At 35.6% G+C, this 19,987-nt stretch overlaps 5 protein-coding genes and 1 pseudogene across 8 annotated transcripts; 3 read left to right on the forward strand and 3 right to left on the reverse strand.

Moving 5' to 3' along the window:
* Window positions 1–718: 718 nt before the first annotated feature.
* LOC144473849 (uncharacterized) lies at window positions 719–2,206 on the forward strand. The gene has a single exon (XM_078188145.1). It carries the CDS (start codon window positions 719–721, stop codon window positions 1,937–1,939), a length of 1,221 nt encoding a protein of 406 aa, XP_078044271.1. The 3' UTR covers window positions 1,940–2,206.
* A 26-nt stretch (window positions 2,207–2,232) lies between these two features.
* Window positions 2,233–6,449, reverse strand: Mfe2 (peroxisomal multifunctional enzyme type 2). The gene is made up of 16 exons (XM_078188144.1): window positions 6,199–6,449; window positions 5,989–6,126; window positions 5,473–5,625; window positions 5,117–5,389; window positions 4,930–5,046; window positions 4,726–4,856; window positions 4,574–4,648; window positions 4,447–4,504; window positions 4,203–4,366; window positions 4,020–4,143; window positions 3,768–3,943; window positions 3,505–3,681; window positions 3,242–3,359; window positions 2,931–3,128; window positions 2,749–2,846; window positions 2,233–2,667 (listed from the first exon to the last, which is right to left on the reverse strand). Exons 1-16 carry the CDS (start codon window positions 6,260–6,262, stop codon window positions 2,548–2,550), a joined length of 2,184 nt encoding a protein of 727 aa, XP_078044270.1. The 5' UTR covers window positions 6,263–6,449; the 3' UTR covers window positions 2,233–2,547.
* Window positions 6,450–6,875: 426 nt separating this feature from the next.
* Window positions 6,876–8,428, reverse strand: Veli (L27 and PDZ_signaling domain-containing protein veli). 2 transcript variants are annotated; one of them, XM_078186257.1, is made up of 6 exons: window positions 8,288–8,428; window positions 8,170–8,208; window positions 8,006–8,047; window positions 7,666–7,778; window positions 7,349–7,594; window positions 6,876–7,280 (listed from the first exon to the last, which is right to left on the reverse strand). In XM_078186257.1, exons 2-6 carry the CDS (start codon window positions 8,204–8,206, stop codon window positions 7,119–7,121), a joined length of 600 nt encoding a protein of 199 aa, XP_078042383.1. In that variant the 5' UTR covers window positions 8,207–8,208; window positions 8,288–8,428; the 3' UTR covers window positions 6,876–7,118. The 2 variants fall into 2 exon arrangements, with proteins under 2 accessions (XP_078042383.1, XP_078042382.1); XM_078186256.1 differs by having other exon boundaries at window positions 7,349–7,603.
* Window positions 8,429–8,553: 125 nt separating this feature from the next.
* On the forward strand, window positions 8,554–11,721 carry LOC144472846 (eukaryotic translation initiation factor 2-alpha kinase 1). Of its 3 annotated transcripts, none has more exons than XM_078186254.1 (9): window positions 8,554–8,769; window positions 9,012–9,179; window positions 9,269–9,425; window positions 9,526–10,010; window positions 10,131–10,303; window positions 10,380–10,556; window positions 10,616–10,771; window positions 11,004–11,141; window positions 11,219–11,721. In XM_078186254.1, exons 1-9 carry the CDS (start codon window positions 8,700–8,702, stop codon window positions 11,432–11,434), a joined length of 1,740 nt encoding a protein of 579 aa, XP_078042380.1. In that variant the 5' UTR covers window positions 8,554–8,699; the 3' UTR covers window positions 11,435–11,721. The 3 variants fall into 3 exon arrangements, with proteins under 3 accessions (XP_078042380.1, XP_078042379.1, XP_078042378.1); XM_078186253.1 differs by having other exon boundaries at window positions 9,526–9,847; window positions 9,920–10,303; XM_078186252.1 differs by having other exon boundaries at window positions 9,526–10,303.
* A 69-nt stretch (window positions 11,722–11,790) lies between these two features.
* Window positions 11,791–13,553, reverse strand: LOC144472848 (divergent protein kinase domain 2A). The gene is made up of 4 exons (XM_078186255.1): window positions 12,875–13,553; window positions 12,472–12,772; window positions 12,253–12,383; window positions 11,791–12,139 (listed from the first exon to the last, which is right to left on the reverse strand). Exons 1-4 carry the CDS (start codon window positions 13,481–13,483, stop codon window positions 11,921–11,923), a joined length of 1,260 nt encoding a protein of 419 aa, XP_078042381.1. The 5' UTR covers window positions 13,484–13,553; the 3' UTR covers window positions 11,791–11,920.
* Window positions 13,554–18,162: 4,609 nt separating this feature from the next.
* LOC144472013 (uncharacterized) lies at window positions 18,163–18,927 on the forward strand (annotated as a pseudogene).
* The last annotated feature ends 1,060 nt before the right edge of the window (window positions 18,928–19,987 follow it).

The following is a 19,987-nucleotide window of genomic DNA, read 5'->3' on the forward strand; positions in this document are numbered from 1 at the left end:
AGATTAGATTCAGAATTAATTTCAATAGCGTAGTTATCGCGTTAGGTTAATTGCATTCGCGTAAACAGATGTAAATCGAGTGTAATTATCATGACGCGAATATTGGAATTACAAAACATACGCAGGCAGTCGTAAATATTTTAATTATCGACTCGTATCATCGCTACTTAATAATTAGTCGTCGTTGTACCGTTTTAAGTTTCCATTCTACGTCCAGGCTCCTAATTTCTAAAAAAATATGCTTTAAAAAAATATTAAATACTTAATTAAATCATAAGTGTGAATTTAAGATATTTAAATCGATTAGTTTATTTATAAAGAAAACTCCAAAAATTCTCAAATCATATAATACTGTGTGGGACCCCTCTTAAGGAATAATAAAAGCGTCCTAAGCGCGCAGGAGTATTGCTATACCTCTCAATCTTTATTATGTATTAGGAAGAAAATCAAGCAAGAAGAACTGTGTTAAAATTATTAATCAGAAACATTCCTTCTTTAAACTAACAATCTTAAAGTTGCTAAAGAATAATGAATAATCATCATAGTTATCATAAATGTGACACACGCAACATAACACCTAACCTAAACTAATGGAATCTAAAATAACAAGAGCAAGTTCTACCAACAGGTTGTTTAAATATTTCGGAATGATATACCGCTTATATTCATATGCATGTATATGCATTAAACTGTAGTGCATTATTTCATAATTTTGGTAATGATTCTGCGTAAAACAATGTCCACTCTTACATTTAACAAGTTAAAAAAGCGAACGTTGGTAGCAAAAGAGGAGAAGCCTAAGAAGAAGATTGATCGATTCGATGGATTATCAGAAGAGGAAGTACAAAAATATACTTTGCCGGATTATCTTGAAATGAATCTGGACGTGATTTTCATTGGAATTAATCCGAGTTTAATGGCAGCTCATCGTGGTAGATATTACGCGGGTCCTGGTAATCATTTTTACAAGCTTTTGCACGAATCAGGACTCACGCCTCGATGTCTAAAATACGAAGAAGATTATAAACTTCCGCAATATGGAATCGGTCTAACAAACATCGTCTCTCGAGCTACAAGATCGTCCGCTGATCTCAAACGAGCAGAAATCAGAGAAGGTTGTGAAACAGTGAAGGAAAAATTGAAGACTTATAAACCAAAGATCGCGATTTTCAATGGTAAATGCATTTACGATGTGTTTGCCAGTAAAACCGATAATTTCCATTTCGGCTTGCAACCAGAACGCGTCGAAGACGTCGCGCTTTGGGTAACGCCGTCGAGTAGCGCTCGTTGCGCAAATTTTCCTAGAATGACGGACAAATTGCATTTTTTCACCAGCCTAAATAAATATTTACAGTTTCTAAAGGGGGAGATAAAAGAAATCGATACCAGCGAATTTTTGTTCGAAGGAAAATGCAAACAATTTATACCGAGAACTTCGAAGATGTGGAGGCGGAAGAACATGTCCGCTTTCTTGCACGGAGGACGAATTGCTAATAAAGATACGGTGTGTCTCGATACGTCCGATGAAAATGTTGCTGTAGCCCGCAGTACCGAGTTTATAGTAAAACGTATACAGACTGGTGAAGACAATAAAATTAAAGAAACGCTTCATACAGATAAAATTGATTCTTTGCCAAATTCAAAAGCAACTGCTACACAAACTTCGATTAAAACTTTTTTCGAAAACAGTGCATCGTCTGAGAAAAAACGATCGACAAAAAAACAACACACCGAAGAAATTATAGAAAATGACAATACGAAAAAGAGAAACTGCAATAGACTTACGCAAAAATCGGTTAAGAAACAATATTGTGTTAGAAATAATCATAATGAATCAGACTTTATAAGTTTGATAAAACAAAGACTAGAAAGAAAAGAGCATAATCATGATGTTCAAAAAACCAGTCCTGAGAAACTAGACAAAATAACTTCCGATTAATAATTAAGATTAATTAAACTAAAATAAAGTAAATAACATATATGATGTGCATGTATATACAATATGAAGTAAAAAGATATGTAAGTGAATGTATAAATTTTAAGTATTTAAAATAAAAATGAATGGTTTTGTTTGTTTCCTTTTTTATCTGTGCAGAAAAGACTGTGCACCAACGATACAAATATCTTTGTGTTTATACAAAAATAAATAAAATATATTTTTACAATAACTGTAACTATCGTGATACCGAACCTTTTCCACTTCTACAGAATACATATAATCGTAAAACTGTATTAAACGATACTTAATTCTTCCTCCTTTATTGAGAACAATCTGCCAATTAGATTAAATTATATAAACCAGAAATGATCGCATCTTAGTTTAATTGCAATTATATACAATCTGTACTTAAAATAGAAAACCAATGTTGTATTTTCAACCCATTTTAACAAAAGGGTATATAATATATTTTATATATCATTTCATCCTCAACCTTACTGTACCATTTAAAAATTATAAAAATATAAAAGTTTAGAATATTAAAAGGCAACAATTATACATCTCGATGTAACAACAACTGTATAAACTATCGATGAATATTAGCGTCATTACATTTTCGATTTCGCAGCCTCCATAAGAGTCTTTAATTTCTGAGTGAGCATGATATTTCCGGTAATCTTCAGCTTCTTTCGCATAAATGCCATCTGGGGATTTAATTTACCCAATGCCTGAAAACAAAACAATTCGTTGCGTTAATGTCTCATAAGACAATACTTAAAAAACATGCATTAATCTAAAAAGTAATTTACCATTTGAATCATATCCGCGTCCTCAATTATTAAGGTTGCGTCGGCTTTCCCTGTTTTAGGCTCTCCTTTATACATTTCAGCTTTTTTCAAGTCCAGAGCTTTAAAGTTAAATAACAATTGCATGTAGAACAAGAAAAGGAAATGCATGATATAAGGTTTTCAGCAGGTACAACTATACTTACTCCATGTTGCTTTTACAGTTCCTTTCGACAGAATATTATACACAAAGATAGCATTGACCTTTTTCACTTCTTCCGGATTCGCTTTCACGTATTCGCCCATAGACATGAATACCGCATCGCTTTCAAGGTTTTCAGAGCCCGAGCAAACATTTGGTCGAAGTTGATTAACTTTTACTTCTTTCAAATCGATGTAGGCACCTATATGTACAGAAAAAAGAAATCTAAAGAATCGTAATTATATTGGCAAAAGTTTGCACAAAGTTACAATTTCAAGTATTTGAGTTTCCTGTTTTAAACGTAATAATGTTTACCTGTTATGACTGGCACGTTAGTTTCTGCGACGTACGTTTGGAAATGTATTCTGTTTCCGTTTTGCCACATATCAGTGCGCAGAGTCTGACCAGGAAGAACAGGTTTTGCGAAACGGACCTAAAAATTTCATTAATTTATTTATTCAGCGGCGTCGTAATCGTGATATTTTAATATTTCTTATCGTATATGTATATATATATAATGCCATACAAGAACTTATCAACAAGAACATATTTAATAGTAATAATGTAACATAATGTACCTTGATAGATTTGAATGCACCTGGATCTCCGCCGGCGTAAGTTTTCAGGACGTGGCGAACAGAAAATCCAAAGGAACACAAACCGTGCAAAATTGGTCTTACATGACCACTAATTACTGCCATGTTCGCGTCGATGTGAAAAGGATTTACATCACCGGATAATCTATATAATGCTGCCTAAATGTAGTAACGTTAAAATTTAATATACAAATTAGACACAAACACATTCCTGTCTTCAGATATTAAATATTTCTTTTTACTACCTGATCGTAACTAGTCTTTTCCGTAACGGATGCATCTGGTTTTCTATTAGGGGGTTCAATAGTTGGCACAGTGTTGGAAGACGTTCGTTTTCCTCGGAATCCACCACTACCTACTGCAAAAACTGACATCTGACCTGTAGACAACTTATCTCCAGTGACGGAGTCGAATGTTTCATCTGCAACACGTTAAAATAATTAAAGTTCGCACGTGCATGCAATGAGAAATAAAATGAAATAATGGCTTTTGCATACGTTGTATTATAAATACAGCTCCCGAACCCTTGTCGAGTACATCTAAAAGTTTAAACTGTGTTTGCACAGTAGCTTCTGTTGGCACTGATTTGTGAACTTCCAGGTATTGTTCTCCATGCAGTATCTGTAACAACGACGAACGCACAAACACGAGCTAAAGAAATATTCAAATAATAAAATTACCTTCATCGGATCTAGTTGAAATCCAGGTAAACTGTCTTCGAGTATTTTAGAAGACATTGCAAACATTGGACCGTAGATAACATAAAACGTTGGTAATGCAGCGAAGTTTTCATGATTCTCGTACAGATAGCACATATCAGACGCTTCTTGTACCGTAGCACCAACTATTAAAATCATTATAATTATACTATTATCATATATCGTAAAATAACACTGTCCAATTAACATAATAATAAAACCATACCTCCTAATGCATATAATATCGTATCACGAGCAGTGTAAGTATGTGTCATACAATTATCCTGAAAAACAAATAAATGGTAATAAATAACGTCACTAATCATTTCTTATGAAAGAAAATACTTTATTACCTGCGTTGAATCTCCATTACTAATATTTCCAGACCTCATATCTTCTAGTACAGTCAGAAACTGACCTGTTACATGCTATAAAATACAATATGAATTATACAACGATTTGCTACATCAATAAATTTAACTAAAGCAGAATGTATTTTGTATACCTCAATGCTATCAAAACGTTTAGCAGTTGACATGTCAGTAACTGTTGCCCAGTTCTTTTCAACATCTTCTGGAGTGATGTTCTGAGACAGATTCTGCCTAAAGGTGGTTCCCGATGCGCGAACTAAATGACCTTTAAAATCGTAAATCATGAATTAAATTAACAATTTATGAATTATTCAAATGATTATAATTCATGTATTTACATTTTCCGGCCCATCCTAATGCAGACTCGATAATGGAACCATTTTCTGTACACTTCTCATGGCATAACCAAGCTACCACCGGGGCTATCAGTTCAGGTTTTAAATGGTCAAGGAAGTCTAAGGATACAAATACAACAATTAATTACATAAAACACATCGTAATATAATATTGAAATGTATTATTAACCTGGCGGCATAACATCTTCTGTTAAACGTGACGCAGCGGTTGGTATTATAACATTCGTATAAATGTTCTTGTTTCTGCCCTCTATAGCTAACGTATTAGCTAAACCAACGAGGCCCATTTTCGCCGAACTGTAATTCGATTGTCCAAAGTTGCCATACAGTCCGCTGTTACTTGCTGTCACTATCACACGACCATAATTTTGTTTCATAAAGTAAGGCCATGCAGCGTGAGTAGTTCTATATGCTCCTTTCAGGTGAACATCTTGTATTATGTCTGCGAACAGATCGGATTATATTTACTATAAATATACTGATTCGTGTTTCTTGATTCTAAAAAATAACAAATTAGATACAAACCCCAATCAGCGTCTGTCATTTTCGCGAACGATTTGTCCCTGAGAATTCCAGCATTATTTACAACTATGTCCACTCGTCCAAAAGCGTCAATAGCTGTTTTGATGATTTTTGCGCCGTCGAGAACGGAATTATAATTGGCGACTGCCTTTCCACCTGTAAAAAAATTTAGATTAGGTTTCTATCAAAAAGTAATTACAATGTTAACATTGTATGCATATAATTATCTTACTATATGTAAGACATATTTCTTCATAATATTTTCTCTATTTTCTGTTAATATATATAATATAAAATCTGTCAAAGTTCCCTGTAAAATTTTATAGGTTCTTATCAATATTACTCGCATATAAAATACAAAGATAAGATTGCTTTCTTATAATAAATAGATATCAGAGATTGCAAGATAGAAAAATATAAAAATATGATAATGATATTATGTATATTACATAATATATTCATTAAAATTATGTTACAAGTGATATTATGTTATTAAGTTTTTAGAATACGATATACAACCATTTCGTTTGATTTCTTCAACAACCGTGTCGGCGGTTTTGGTATTACTTCCGTCACCGTGTCGTCCAACACCTAGATCATTCACAACGACACTGGCACCTCTCGAAGCGAAAAGCAAAGCATATGCTCGACCCAGTCCTAAACGGAAAAATTTAATTAATCAAATGAAAGTGCTAAATATTAACGAAGTAATACAGATACGTCAAATACCTGCTCCTGCTCCTGTTACAACAACAACACGCCCGTCAAAACGTAACTGCTCTGATTTCGTCATTTTCGCGGAGGATTAATTATGAAATGACGTTCCCCTTATTCGAGGCCTCTATATAAACCTTTATGTGATTCCAAATGAGACAGCAAAATTTGTGTCAGTTTAAAGTCCACGAGACTTTGTGATATGTATTAACAGAATGCATGTATAAGTACCAATACAAATGCAAATACGCAATCGACATATGCATATCACATAATCCCCTCAAAGCGACGGAACCTAAAGTTAACTGTGTACTCCTGTACTCTGTTCGCTCAGGTGGCGTCGAGTGGACACTGTCTCAGCAGCGAATCGGCCAATCAGAGCTAAAAATATCTTTATATCGACTCTCGTTAATGGATCAAACTGCGGCCTGCCAGGTGCAGAGGAGTAGGACTCATGGAACATTTTTATTCGAACGAATTTCAAATCGTATTCGATCAGAATTTATTTATACCAACGATAAATTCAAACAGCTGTTAGACTTTCGAACGTTTAATACATATTTTGGGTTTCTAAAAAGAATATATATTTTAGGCATTTTAAACGAAGGGACTTTTCTTAGTAAAAAGAAAGACACATGTAATAATAGTTGATCAGTAAAGTTTGAATGAAAGGAAACATTTCATTTTTCATTTCGTATATTTCTTAACATTCTGTAACACGTTTATTCATATTTTAAGACGTAAAAGACAGTCTAATAATATTACAATAACGATAAGACTTTCGTAAACTATTAAATTAAATATTGTACTATAAAGAACACATGACATTTTTATGGTTTATAGATAATTAAAAGGGATGAAATCAGGGTGATGATAAATACATATGTAATTCATTTGTTTAGGAAAGATGTAATCACACGTAATATACTTTTTTCTTATTGCATCTGTTGGCGCCTACTGCGAGCGGCTCGTTGCTTGTCAAATCGTAACTCCATCTCTTCCAGTACTCGAGGAGTGTAACGCACGACCAGTTTCACGGAAACTTGTGCTTGTTTCAACAGCTCCACCGCTTTCTCGTGATTTTCACCTTCGACGCACTGAAAAGCAAAGTATATAAAATTATATGAGTACCGAAGTATATCGGTCTTGGTATCTTTGTACTAACTACTCCGTCCACTGAAAGAAGTTGATCGCCTCGTTTTAGACCACCGTGACGATCGGCGACACCTCCGGGAATAATTCTCGAAATGTAAATCGGTGAATTTTGTTCTTTGCCTCCCATTACATTGAATCCAAGACCTTCTTCGGTTTTTGGTAACTCTACAATTCTCGGATGCGCGTGGCCCTCGCTCGCAGCGAAAGCAGCAACCGTTGCTTTCGCTGTGGCCGATGCACGGACATCTTGAGATGCCTGAAACGACTAATTAGTGCTAAGATTTCATCAAATAATCTATTCTATCTGTGTATGTGCAATTATAATACCTCAATGTCGGATGTTTCATACACATGTTCGTATACTTCGAGTACAGCACTGAGAAAGTCGCTCTGTAAAACTTTTTGTAAGGCAGCTAATTTTGTTGCAGGTACTTCACCCCCTACAATGACAATATATATAACAATAATAACATCGATAATACCAATCTTACAATATTAAATAAGAAAGAAAATTCTGTACAAAATAATATCACATACTTTCATTTTTATAAAAGAAAATAAATCAAATCAATAACATTACGAGGAAATGGCCTTATATGAAAGAGATAATAGTCCGTGCTAAATTTATCCTCCGATGTACATTATGTTACATATTCGGCTTCATTACCTTTTTGCAATTTGTCTAATAACTCGATAGATCTTTTAACATCTGTAAAACAAGAACCAAAAAAAGATTAGTATCCTTCATATCTCATGGTTAATTGCATTGCTGTCATGGATCGGAGTCGTCGTATTATTGAAAAAATTCTTGTCGAACTCATTGAAATTTACCATTTGCTAAAGTGAGCGGTTCACCCATCGTAATCATGCCTGCGAACAAATAGAACAGCTTGAAAACTAGCTTATTATATTTAGTAATTAGAATCTATACATGTCGAAAAATTATTACGGGTGTAGTGGCTTTCTCAGTTGCAACTTTGACACGGTCGCGAACTGTCATAAAAATACGTCAACAATTTGATCTATCGACCAACCGCTGTGAACTGAAAATACGAAGCTGCTTGATAGACGTCTTGTCTTTCAGTTTCTGTTCGATGATTCCGACACCTGGATGTACCATAGACTTTAGGCTCGCATAGACGTTGCATGCAGTGGTTTTTCTGTCTCTGGTGAGAGATAAAATATTTCACGACCAACATGGTTTCCAGAGATCCTCCGCTAGGAGGAAACGCACCTCATGCAACACTAGGAACCTCATGCAATTATTCTTTCAGTTACATTCTCATTGTTTGTATGTTCAACAGATTTGTTATTATATATGATAATAAAAATCTAAATGTAGACGGTTTACATATTGGAAAATGGAAGGTAATCGTACACCTGCGACCAATCCCTGGGATACGTTGTCTACAGTTACTAAATTTGACAGAGGTAATATAACCTTTTAGTTCCCGCGTAATTTAAAATTTTCCTACATTTGATAGTTCTGTGGAAAAAACATTTGGAACTTTTTAGTTCGTAAGAAATATCAATATATAGTTCTTTAAATATCTACTAGATAGTTAATTATAAAATCTTAATTCTGAAGAAATAATTGCGTAACTGCAATATAAATTTGAAGTTCAAAAAATGATTCTAATAAGTTTTACCGTTTTTTTTTGTGCTGTTTTCAGGTAAAGACACAAACACCACAGTGTGCGTGAACAATGATGGAAATCAAACTAAAGCACAAGTCGTGAGCATTGTTGCACCTTCTATCAGTCTTTTGATTGAATCGCTTATACAACAACTTTGTACATTGTTCGAAGATGATACTGTTCGCCGAAATAAATTATATTTTGGTAACAGATAGATGATTTTTGAAAAATATTAGTTCAATGAACTCTAATGCGCAGACATTTTAATTGATATTGTAATATTTATTTTGTAGCTATCTGTGATAAACTTCATGAAATGAAATTAATCGATGGTTCATATAACATGATGGAATTTGAATCGTTGAGAGGACAATATCAGCATGCATTGTATCATTTGGTTAGAATTGCACGAGCTGCAACTGGCTCTGAAAATATAATACAAATGCCTAGGTAACATACGCACGCGCGGCGCGTATATAATATTACGAAAAACAATGTATATATTTGTATCTACATAGAGATCTAATTTTCATATATTTGATTTCTACAGTTCGTTAACAACGGAATGGTCTCGATACCATAGAGAATTTCAAGAGATAAGTTTTATCGCGTCCGGCGGATTTGGCCATGTATTTAAAGCCTTGCATCGCTTGGACGGCACCGAATACGCAGTTAAGAAGATAATAGTAAGATCTGGTCGGGTGAAAAGTATTATACAACATCTGGAAGAAGTAAAAACACTTGCCAGATTGAATCACACCAATATCGTTTCGTACAAAGGTGCTTGGATAGAACCAACGTTGCCACCGATTTGTACTAAGATTATACCGAGTTTTCCATCGTCGAAACATACCGAAAACAAAATAAGTATTGTAGGTCGTAAGAAAAAGAATAGGTATAAATCTTCTAAAAAGCAAAGTTCTAGCACGCAGAATGAATTTCAGTATGCTAGTAGCGACAACAGTCAAAGTCCTTCAGAAAGCAGTGAACAAGATATGCTGCTACAATATCATAAAAATATAACTGATAAATCTGGTATGTATACTTGTACCAACTATGCAGAGAAAGAATTAGTAAGGATGCAAAGTTTAATAAGTAGTTGTGATATTATTAATCAAAGATTCGATCAATTAAATAGTCCAATTAATACTATAGGGCAACGGTTAGTCGAAGAAATTATTGAGAGAACTACTTCGAACAGTATTTCTTTTAGAACTGATAGCAAGAATTTAGATGATAAAAAGGAGACTAACACAAATTATACAGACGCGACTGATTCGTGCGAAGAATCGAACAGTAAGAAACTTTGTCCGTACATTCCTCAATCGGTTTGTATAAATTTTATATTATATTCTAAATGGCAACGCAATTTTAAAAGCCTCATTGAAATTCTTTAATGGATAGAGTGAACAGTGCGTAACGTTGTACATTCAAATGGCGCTTTGCGAAAAGACGCTACAACACTGGCTGAGCGAAAGGAACGAGCAGACTTCGCAAACAATGATCATTGGAATATTAAGTCAAATTCTTTGTGGTTTGAATTACATACATACCCGCGGAATTGTGCATCACGACATAAAGGTTGTAATATATCTGTAACCTTACTAGACGATACACTTACAACAAATATTTTCTTTCAGCCAAGCAATATATTTGTTTCAATGTCCGGTAACATTCATATACAATTAGGTGATTTTGGACTTGCTTGTCCGCTACAAAGAGAAAATCATCGTTCTATTTTGGGTACGCAAATGTATGCTGCGCCGGAACAACTTGAGGGAAAATGTGATCCAAAAGTATTACTTTAAATATTGTATAATATTGGCTACTGCAGTATAAATATTGGCGAAACGGGACTGAGATCGAACGATCTTGACTTTGAAAAAAAAAGTAGGGAAAAGATACTCCGAATAGTACAACATATTTCATGATCAAGGTTGTCAGAGCTGAGTCATCTTTTTGTCAATATCTACTGCAATACAAATATTATATTTGTAGAATTTTTTGGACTGATTCGGCTTCTTTCAGAGTGATATATACAGCTTGGGAATAGTGCTTCTGGAATTGTTAATGCATACAAAAACTCATATGGAGAGAGTAGAAATAATTAGTAGCGTAAAAAGAGGCCACATACCGACGACGCTAACAGCTACTTATCCTAAATGGGTATACTTTTAAAATAATATTTAATCATTTAAGAGAGAGAAAGAATGTTTTAATTAGAATGTTGAATGTTCTGATAGGCGTATATAGTAAGTCAATTGGTACAAGCAGATCCCGAGAAGCGACCATCGACAAGTCAGTTGTTAGAAGATTTAAACGAAGACAAGGACATGACGATAGCTCAACTAAAGAATACAATCGAGTCAAAAAATAATACAATACAAACGTTGGAAGATGAAATATCAAAGTTAAAAGCAGTGATTACGAAACATAATATAACAATAGATGATATGTAAGATATTAAATTAATTTATTTCAAAGAAAGTATTTGTTTATATTAATATAGTACTATTAATTTAAAATAAATTGAAAGGAATGTAGAGTATACGTGCTTATTTTACAAATTCGTTAAAAGTTTTATGCAACTACGAAATACAAACTTGGTTTTTATCTTTTTAAAAAATCGTATATTTCTAAAACAAAACTTTAAATATTTATAACATTACGAATCCGTAATATAATTTTTATTTGACAAAATAAGAATGGAAAGAGATTAAAGATTAGCTATCATGTGTATAATACTTTAAATTTTATATGATCTTCGTGATGTTATGCAAATGAATTAATTTATATCTGATAGGTAACTATTGACTGCTTAATGAAGACTATTTTAACATTGTATAAAGATATGTAATATAAAAGAAGATATTTTTACATTATATACAACTTTTGTATTGTTTTGTACATTCTTGTTCGCTGTTATTGATTATAAACTTTCTTATTTAATTAGTCTGCGCCTGTTTTTTTTTATCCTCAATTATAGTATCTAATAATTCTTTAAGCTGTGTTCCAGTAATTATTCTGGTAAATGGCTTCTCAGGTGTAACGCATTGTTTTATTAAATTTCGTATGTTTGGATAGGCATTCTGTATGTCTGCAGGTATGTCGTACAGAAAACCACCAGGTAACGAATTATCGTTTGTATCGGTCTCTAAAAACATCTGTAAAGATATATCAGATTGAACATTACAATTCCTCCGTGAGTTTTGTAATTGAAATATTATTGAAAACTTTCTTAATAAGCGTTCCGTCTACTTTTACAACAGCAACCGACCTTGCATATCGCATAGTAATTGTGATCGCTAATTCTGTGACTGCATATATCAGCAGGTGAATATATTAGACATTTTGAACACGAAGAATTTTCATTATTCTCTTGCAACTGATTCCATATCTCTAATTTCTCTAAAGAAGAGAAAGAATAGGTTCGTTAAAACAATTTTTTTAATTACTACAAATAGTAGATTAATTTTAAGCGAAAGCAGCTAATCACCTTCGGGTATAAAATTTTTATCCACGACTATTACATTTTCTAAATCGATGAATTTTGCATTATTATTTGAATCGATTGCTATGTTATCGGCGGATATATCGGTTAAGTAAAAGCCAAAGTCATTGCTTTGAAATGTAAATACGTAAGCACCGTTTAACAGACTAGAAACTATTTGCGCTCTTATTAACCATGGTTTGTAATAATAATTCATCAATGGTAATCCAACATATTCTTGCAAAATAATTCGTCCACATGCACCTAAATACTTTGGTACTGGCCAATTTTCATCCGCGGATAATATCTATAAATAAAAGCTGTCTGTATCAAAGCATGTTTCAAGATTCCAATAAATCTTATAATGCGAACGATATTTCATTTACAATACTTTAAATTACGAGAATACCTGAAGAAGCAAGGGTTCGGGATTAAGAACGATCAACGTCCAAATATTAACGTTAAGAGTTTGTTTATTAACATATTCATTATTACGATATACTCGTTGCAGAAGATTACTCAAACGTTGTCCATTCGGACAAACCCTTAAACGACTCAAATCGTCTTTCGTAAAATCTAAGTCAACCTCCTGCCTAATCAATTCATCAAAATCTACGTTGTTGATTTCGTTTACCGATTCTTTCGAATTGCTCGTACAAATACGGGAGAAACTTTGATTTTCGCAAAGCATTCGGTCAAATTGATTCAATTCAAACGAATGCGCCAACTTTTTCAACACGATATCATTGTCATTTAGACGAGCCAAGAAAACATTTTTCGCTCCGAAGAAGTAAGAAAACACCGAATACAAATTGTGCGGTGTAATGTCCACTTTATCGATATAACCGCAAGCAGAGGTACCAAAACATGCCGGACATTTATGTAATTCTGTTAAATGGCTCGCATCTGGTCGAAACGTAATAATTTTCGACCATTTTATACCGAGTATAACCGCAATGAAGAAAAATAGTTCCCATTTCTTAAATTTCAAAATATTGTATAGATATGATAGAATCATTACACCACCGTTTACTGTAATCACATACAGTTACATACTGGTATACACCGATGTGTAGCATACGCAGCACAGTGAGGTAATACTTGGAAACTTTTAACTCAGCGCCGGCGGCGGCAGAAAGACGAATCTCAGTTTGCAAATCTATTATACAGAATATCCCAAAATTATGTTACTTTCAGGAAATGAGGGGCTCTTCAGATCATTTGAAATAACTTTTTCTTGAGCGCAAATGCGATCCGCGGCTTTATTTACGAATTATTAATAAAGAATATGACCAATGAAAGGTCATACGTCGCGTTGTTGTGGACCACACAAAATATACCTAAATTAGATAAACTTGCTTGCAGGAAGGTAACGAAATAAATGGCAAATATATTTCTGTTCATTATAATTTTATTGTCAATGTATTTGTATTTTAGAACAATTGTCATGTTTTCGAGACTGCGACAAAATCGGTGTTAAAATTTCGAGATATTTATTTCATAATTGTTAAAATGCTAAAGATGCTTTATGGGAAAATTCGTAAATAAATGTCGTTTTGATATTTATATAATGTAATGCACGCTATACTGTTTTATGAAAAAAAAACAGACTTTTGTACTAAAAATACAAGTTAATTCGAATACAAAAGAGTCTTAGATAGTTCAATGATTATAGTTCACGAAACAAACATACAAAATTTTTATGGAAGTTTCCAAGCACAAAGACAAAAAAAGAGTACACTCGTAGAACTTGCAAAACTGCATACAATATAGATTATTTGTTATAATTTATATTAAGGATGAATAAATAAATATATAAATAATAAGCGAATAAATACACAAAACACACACACATATACACGCGCACGCGATCACACAATATGTATAGAATAATATAAATGAATATAAATGGAGTGATTCCGAAACCAAGATAAGTTGTTTCGAATAGAAATTATACTATATTATAATATAAAATGTTGATAATTACTTCTTAATTATAGCGATTTTAAAAAAAACTATGTACAAGTTATTTAGATTGTCGTTCAATGTTCCGATACGAATGAACCGTTAAAGCTATTGTGTTAAATCTACGTTCCACAATCATATCTAATCGCTTTCGCACGTTTATCAATCATTCCGCTCTTTGTTGTACGCTTAACAAACTAGCTTACAGTACGCCATAGACTAGATTTGTTTACCATGGACTGAGATCGGGTGCTCTACTAAGTTTTCCAACTCCGTCTTATAAGTTAATCAGGCAGAAATGAATGCAGCAACGATGCGTGGTTAATAAAATACCGTCGTCGTAGTTCTGTAAATTGACTTATGCAACAAATATTACAATCGGATAATAAATGTTCTCACTTTGGGTTGGACTGTTCGAGTTTGTTGCCCATGGATTCGTTGACTAGATTTCACTCTTAATAATATGTTCTCCAAGAGATCAATTATTCGCGCGTATTTCTTATTTATCTAAATATTCTTTCGACTAGAATGGTTCGAATCGAAGATTCATCGAAGAATCTTACTTAACGAGAAGTCAAGGTTCTCTTAGAATCGATGAGACTGAAATACTGTTTCGTTTATCGACCTCGGTCGGTACGCTTCATTCAACTAGATAGTTACCGACCTATGCTAACGGTGAGTTAGCATGGTAAGCTTAACCTAAAATTATACTTAATTATTTTAAACACAGCCTTACAATACATAGTTCATTCGTATTCTACCATTGAACACTATATTTATCATTTGTACTTTTTTGTTGGCGATTTGGTTTCATCTTAGAACGTAATTTTGTCCTTTTACAAACTAATTAGCTGAGAACCAGCTTTTTTTCGCGCATTAAATGTCTAATGGAGCGTCGTTGGTTGTTTACGCCTTTTTTTTTGTGTAATAAACTGCAAATTTGGTATATTCGGGATCGTCGATCTAGTTGCAATCGACGCGCTTCGATAGAGGAATCTTCTATTTCACCCTATTAAGTTATCGGTGATCGGTACACGACGTTTAACGTGTTATATACATGGTTGTTGGAACTCTTTGAACTTATTTCTATGCAAGTTAAATCGAACAGCTGCCAATACGGACATTTCATTTGCAGAATATAATTACTTAAACGGACTTGTACGTTACGCAATATATATTATCAAGATAAAAAGTTTTCGAATTAATTGACTTCTTTTTGAATTCTTACTTTTATCGCTTGCTATCAAATAATTTAATAAATATACTGGCACGTTTCCCAAAATAAATAGACACTCGACTACGTCTATTGGTTATGTCGTTGCGATTTCAATCGATACGTTTACTACTGTACCAACGAGGAAAGCACAACGTTCTCCGCGTACGTATGTATATGGCATCGTATCCACGGACAATACCTATTACAACATTGTACGTAAGTGGGCAAATTAATAATACGCGATTTATATAAGTTAATTAATGATATAAGTGAAGAATTGCATTTAGTTGTGGCCTGCATATCTGGATTCCCGATATTAGTCGATACTTGATATGTACATTTAGTTAATTTAAAGCAATGACTAGAAACAGAACCGACTAGAAATCTAGAATATGTATTATACCTAATTTGTTCACGCTATATCGAACTATATGTATACTTTGTAATTAAAGGTTATTCTATTTCCGAGGGGACGAAGAATACATAATTTTTGGAATTTTCCTTGTTCCATGAAGTCGAAAACCGTCGATGGACAACCGTCAAGAATCAACAATGGCAAATAATAAATAATCCGCATAATAATTAATTTTGAAAAGTTGAAAAATTCATTACGAAATGGAAGTTGGTTCTTGCGTATAAGTTTAACTTGTTAAAACGTACGTGACTGTTTATATATAATTTTGAATTTCGTACAATTTGTTTCGATAATTTAATGTTCATAAATTTCCTTTGTCTTTATTAAAACCAAGTATTCTCGCTCTCCCCGCAAATGAATAAACGAACTTACTGCGAATGACTAGAGCGGACTTGTAAAATTAATTTACATAAACATCTCGTGACTAGATTAAATTGTTAATTTTTTCTTTGATTTTGATTATAGTACGATATCGACTAGCATCTGTTGACGTTGTGACTAGATAGATTTTCTCAAATGTTTTTATTTATAAACATTGTGACTAGATTTTGTTAAATTTTTAAGAGAGAAACTAGAATAACTTTTAAACTAGCCGCATAATTTAATAATGTTTAAACTTCCGAAACTGAGACCCGTCGCCGTTCAAGATCGCCTTCGGGGAGGAGAGGGGGGATTTTCGAGATGCTAACGACGAACTTGTGTTATTGTTACAGTGAATCCTGTGGATACGTACGCGTCCATGGCAGCGCAGCGTGACGATTTAGCTCGGGAAGATAATATTTTCTTACACACCCTCCGAATGCCATTTTGATCGGCGACATGTCCTTTTCGTAAGTGAAGTCTTAATTATAGATCGTGATTACAATTACCCTGACTTTACCATACTAATTAATAAACTAAAAGTGTTTAATCTATCATAAATCTATAATAATTTCAACGACTGTTTACAGACACGGTTGAAATGAGTAATTATTTAACCAATTCGCGAACTTATTCAGCCAGAAATAATCATACAAGAATATCAAAATAACTTCGTTCCTTTATAATTCGGTTCCACTGTTTTCTACGGATTTTCGTACGACATAATCTTATCGAACTGTAAACAATCGTTTGAAGTTATTCGAGCGAGCTTAATTGTACAAAGTAGCCGTTAAGTAAATTATATTGAATATAAATAAAATCGCATACCTATTCCTACAATTTCAGAAGTAATGTCTGGATTGTCCATCGACGAAAAGTTAGAGGAGGTTGTCCAGCTGTCAAGTTACCACCGTGGACGAATCACCGATGATGCGTCGTCGAATGAATCCGTGTCGCTTCGATCGATTTTACCGAGGTGATGAATCGTCGTCGCCCGCGCAGGCGAGTTCTCGAACAGGATCCCGCCGCGGTCACCGCCAATTTGGTTCGTCCTCGATGAAAACGATCGTCTACCGATCTCGCGTGCTGCAGCATTGTACTTTTAGCATCAGTACTCTACCATCTCTCTCCTTCTCTTATCTCCGCATCGGTTTCTAGATCTCCGTTTGTACAACTTAAATGTACGTTCATATCGTATGTACAACCGTTTCTATACAGATTTGCAGTGTGTTCCGACCGAGCACGATCGAACTCGTCCCGATCCCACGATGACGTCTCGTCGCGAACGATCGCCGAGCACGGCCGCCGTCTCCTCGCGATCTTGGCCCAGCGCTCGCCCGAAGACTCTTTTCGCACCCGTGGATACATCGACTTTGATCTTTTCTTTTTACTGTACTCACGTCAACGGCCATCAGGCTTGGTATCAGGTTCCCTTCGGCGACGTCTTACGAAACAGGCGTCGGATGTATGACAATGTTTCTCGTTCGAGTTCCTTCCGTGGTGTACAGTTCCGTCGATGTTACAGGGGCGATCCAGTTGGTCGCAGTCGTCTTCGGATCAGGCGGAATCGTGGCTGATTCCGGGAGCGGCGTCCGAGCGGTGGTCTCGGCTCGACGATCGTTCGTCGGTGATTTCAATTCGACGCGTCGAATCGGGGAAAGCGGGGGCAGATAGTGGCGGACCCTCGGAGAATAAAAAAAAGATGTTCCGTCGGCGGAAGAGGAGAAAGGACGGGGAAACGATGCACGGTGGAAAGTGTCGAGAAGGAAAAGGAACAAGTCGCGGAAGAAGATGAGGAAGGAGAAGAGGGGAACGAGGAAGAGAAGGAAAAAAGGAATACGCTCCGAGGATCACGCAAGCGCGCAGTCGCCCGTCTGCTTGCCGACTACTTGAAACTCTGCTGCGCTCCGAGATGCATATATCCCCCACCGTGACCTAGCCCATTATCTCCCCACCCTGTGCCGACCTGACCGGTGGATGTATCCCACTCCCGTCGGGGCGCACAAGTCGGGCACGCACCCCACTTCCACGGGCTACGCGGTTCCACGTTTGCGCTTCCCGGCGCGTCGCTCCTTTGTATTCCCCACCGCGCTCTGCCCCACCACGACGGCCGACCCGGTCGCGTCCTATAGAAACGCGTACGAACGTCGTCCTGTTCCAGGATTCGCCTCGGCCGCCCCACCGTTCGACCAATTTCCAAGATTTAACCCCCCAATCTGCGCGCGTGCGCACCTTTTCACGCGTTACGCCATTAACCGAGCGTGTCGCATTATTCCCGGCCCGGAGCGAGGCGAGATCGGTGTGATTTACCCGGGCCTCGATATCTCTCTCTCCGCTTTCCGCTCCGTGCTCTCGGCCTCTCGAGGGAACCCCTTTCGGTAGCGCACGTGTCGAATGGATAGGCGCGACCAGGAACCACGTGTTGTTCCATTTGCGCCCGTTGCTTATTTCGCGAATATTCGAAATGTCGACGATGTTTCGAATCAGCAAAGAATTCTGTATGTAAACTCCGAGACGATGCGAGCTCGTTTTCCCACGCTCCGCGATAATGCTGGTTTCGCTCCTCATTAACGACCGCATGTTTAATAGATACGTTGATACAAATTAGCTTCACAGTGCAGGAAGTATAATATGTCGCATTACGGAGCTTGATTAGATTTATCCGGGTAAATTTTTTAAAGGAAGACGGTAATGTTAACACATATTTGTCCGCATGACGAAAATTCGTCATTTCTATATTACAGAAAATAATTGATTCTTCTCCTTTTAATTCTAAATACCAATTTTTACCAAATAGAGATAATTCCAATAAAGATAAAGTAATTATATTTTTATTTTTTTATATGCGATATTTATCGCTTTGGCGACACTATGTGTTGACTGTCGTTTAACTTTGAATCTTCCTTACCAAGGGAAACCCGCGAAGGAAAACGAAATCCATTCGAATCCGAAATTCCGATCTCTGACTAATTGAAAACGTTACGGGTCGCGATATAATTACCGAGACGTGTAAGGTTATGAGATAATTGTCTTGGTCGTCCGTGAATCGAATAGGGGTCTAGCCATGAAGTCCGGAGCCTAAAACATCGCTCTTCGACCGTGAATATCAATGCCGTGCCCGCATCGACGAAATTTGTCACGCATTCTGTGTTGCTAATTCAACGTTCCGACCGACCGACCGTCGAGAATGACGATACAGACCGCGGCGTTACAGGTGTAAGGCATCGATGGCCGAGTAAAAAATGTAACACGCCGCTGCCGAATTTCAACGATCTCTCGCAACAAGTTATAATCGTTCCTCGTCGTTGCTCGACGAATCGAATAATTGTCCTTCGTTTCGAGGACAATTATTGTCTCGCAATCATGTGTATCATTTAGAATCATAATTAGGCGCAGATATTTGTTCCTTTATGAGAATATCGCAGCACCCTAAACGAAACTTTAATAAATGGAATTTTTTTGAAACAGCAACGACTCGCAACGGGGACGCGAAACATATTACAACGTTGTAATTGCAACGATGGATAATTAATGAATATCTCGTTCGGATATCGTGTTTGCATAAA

Source organism: Augochlora pura, chromosome 7 (genome assembly GCF_028453695.1).
Source record: "Augochlora pura isolate Apur16 chromosome 7, APUR_v2.2.1, whole genome shotgun sequence".
In the NCBI taxonomy this organism is placed as follows: Eukaryota; Metazoa; Arthropoda; class Insecta; order Hymenoptera; family Halictidae; genus Augochlora; species Augochlora pura.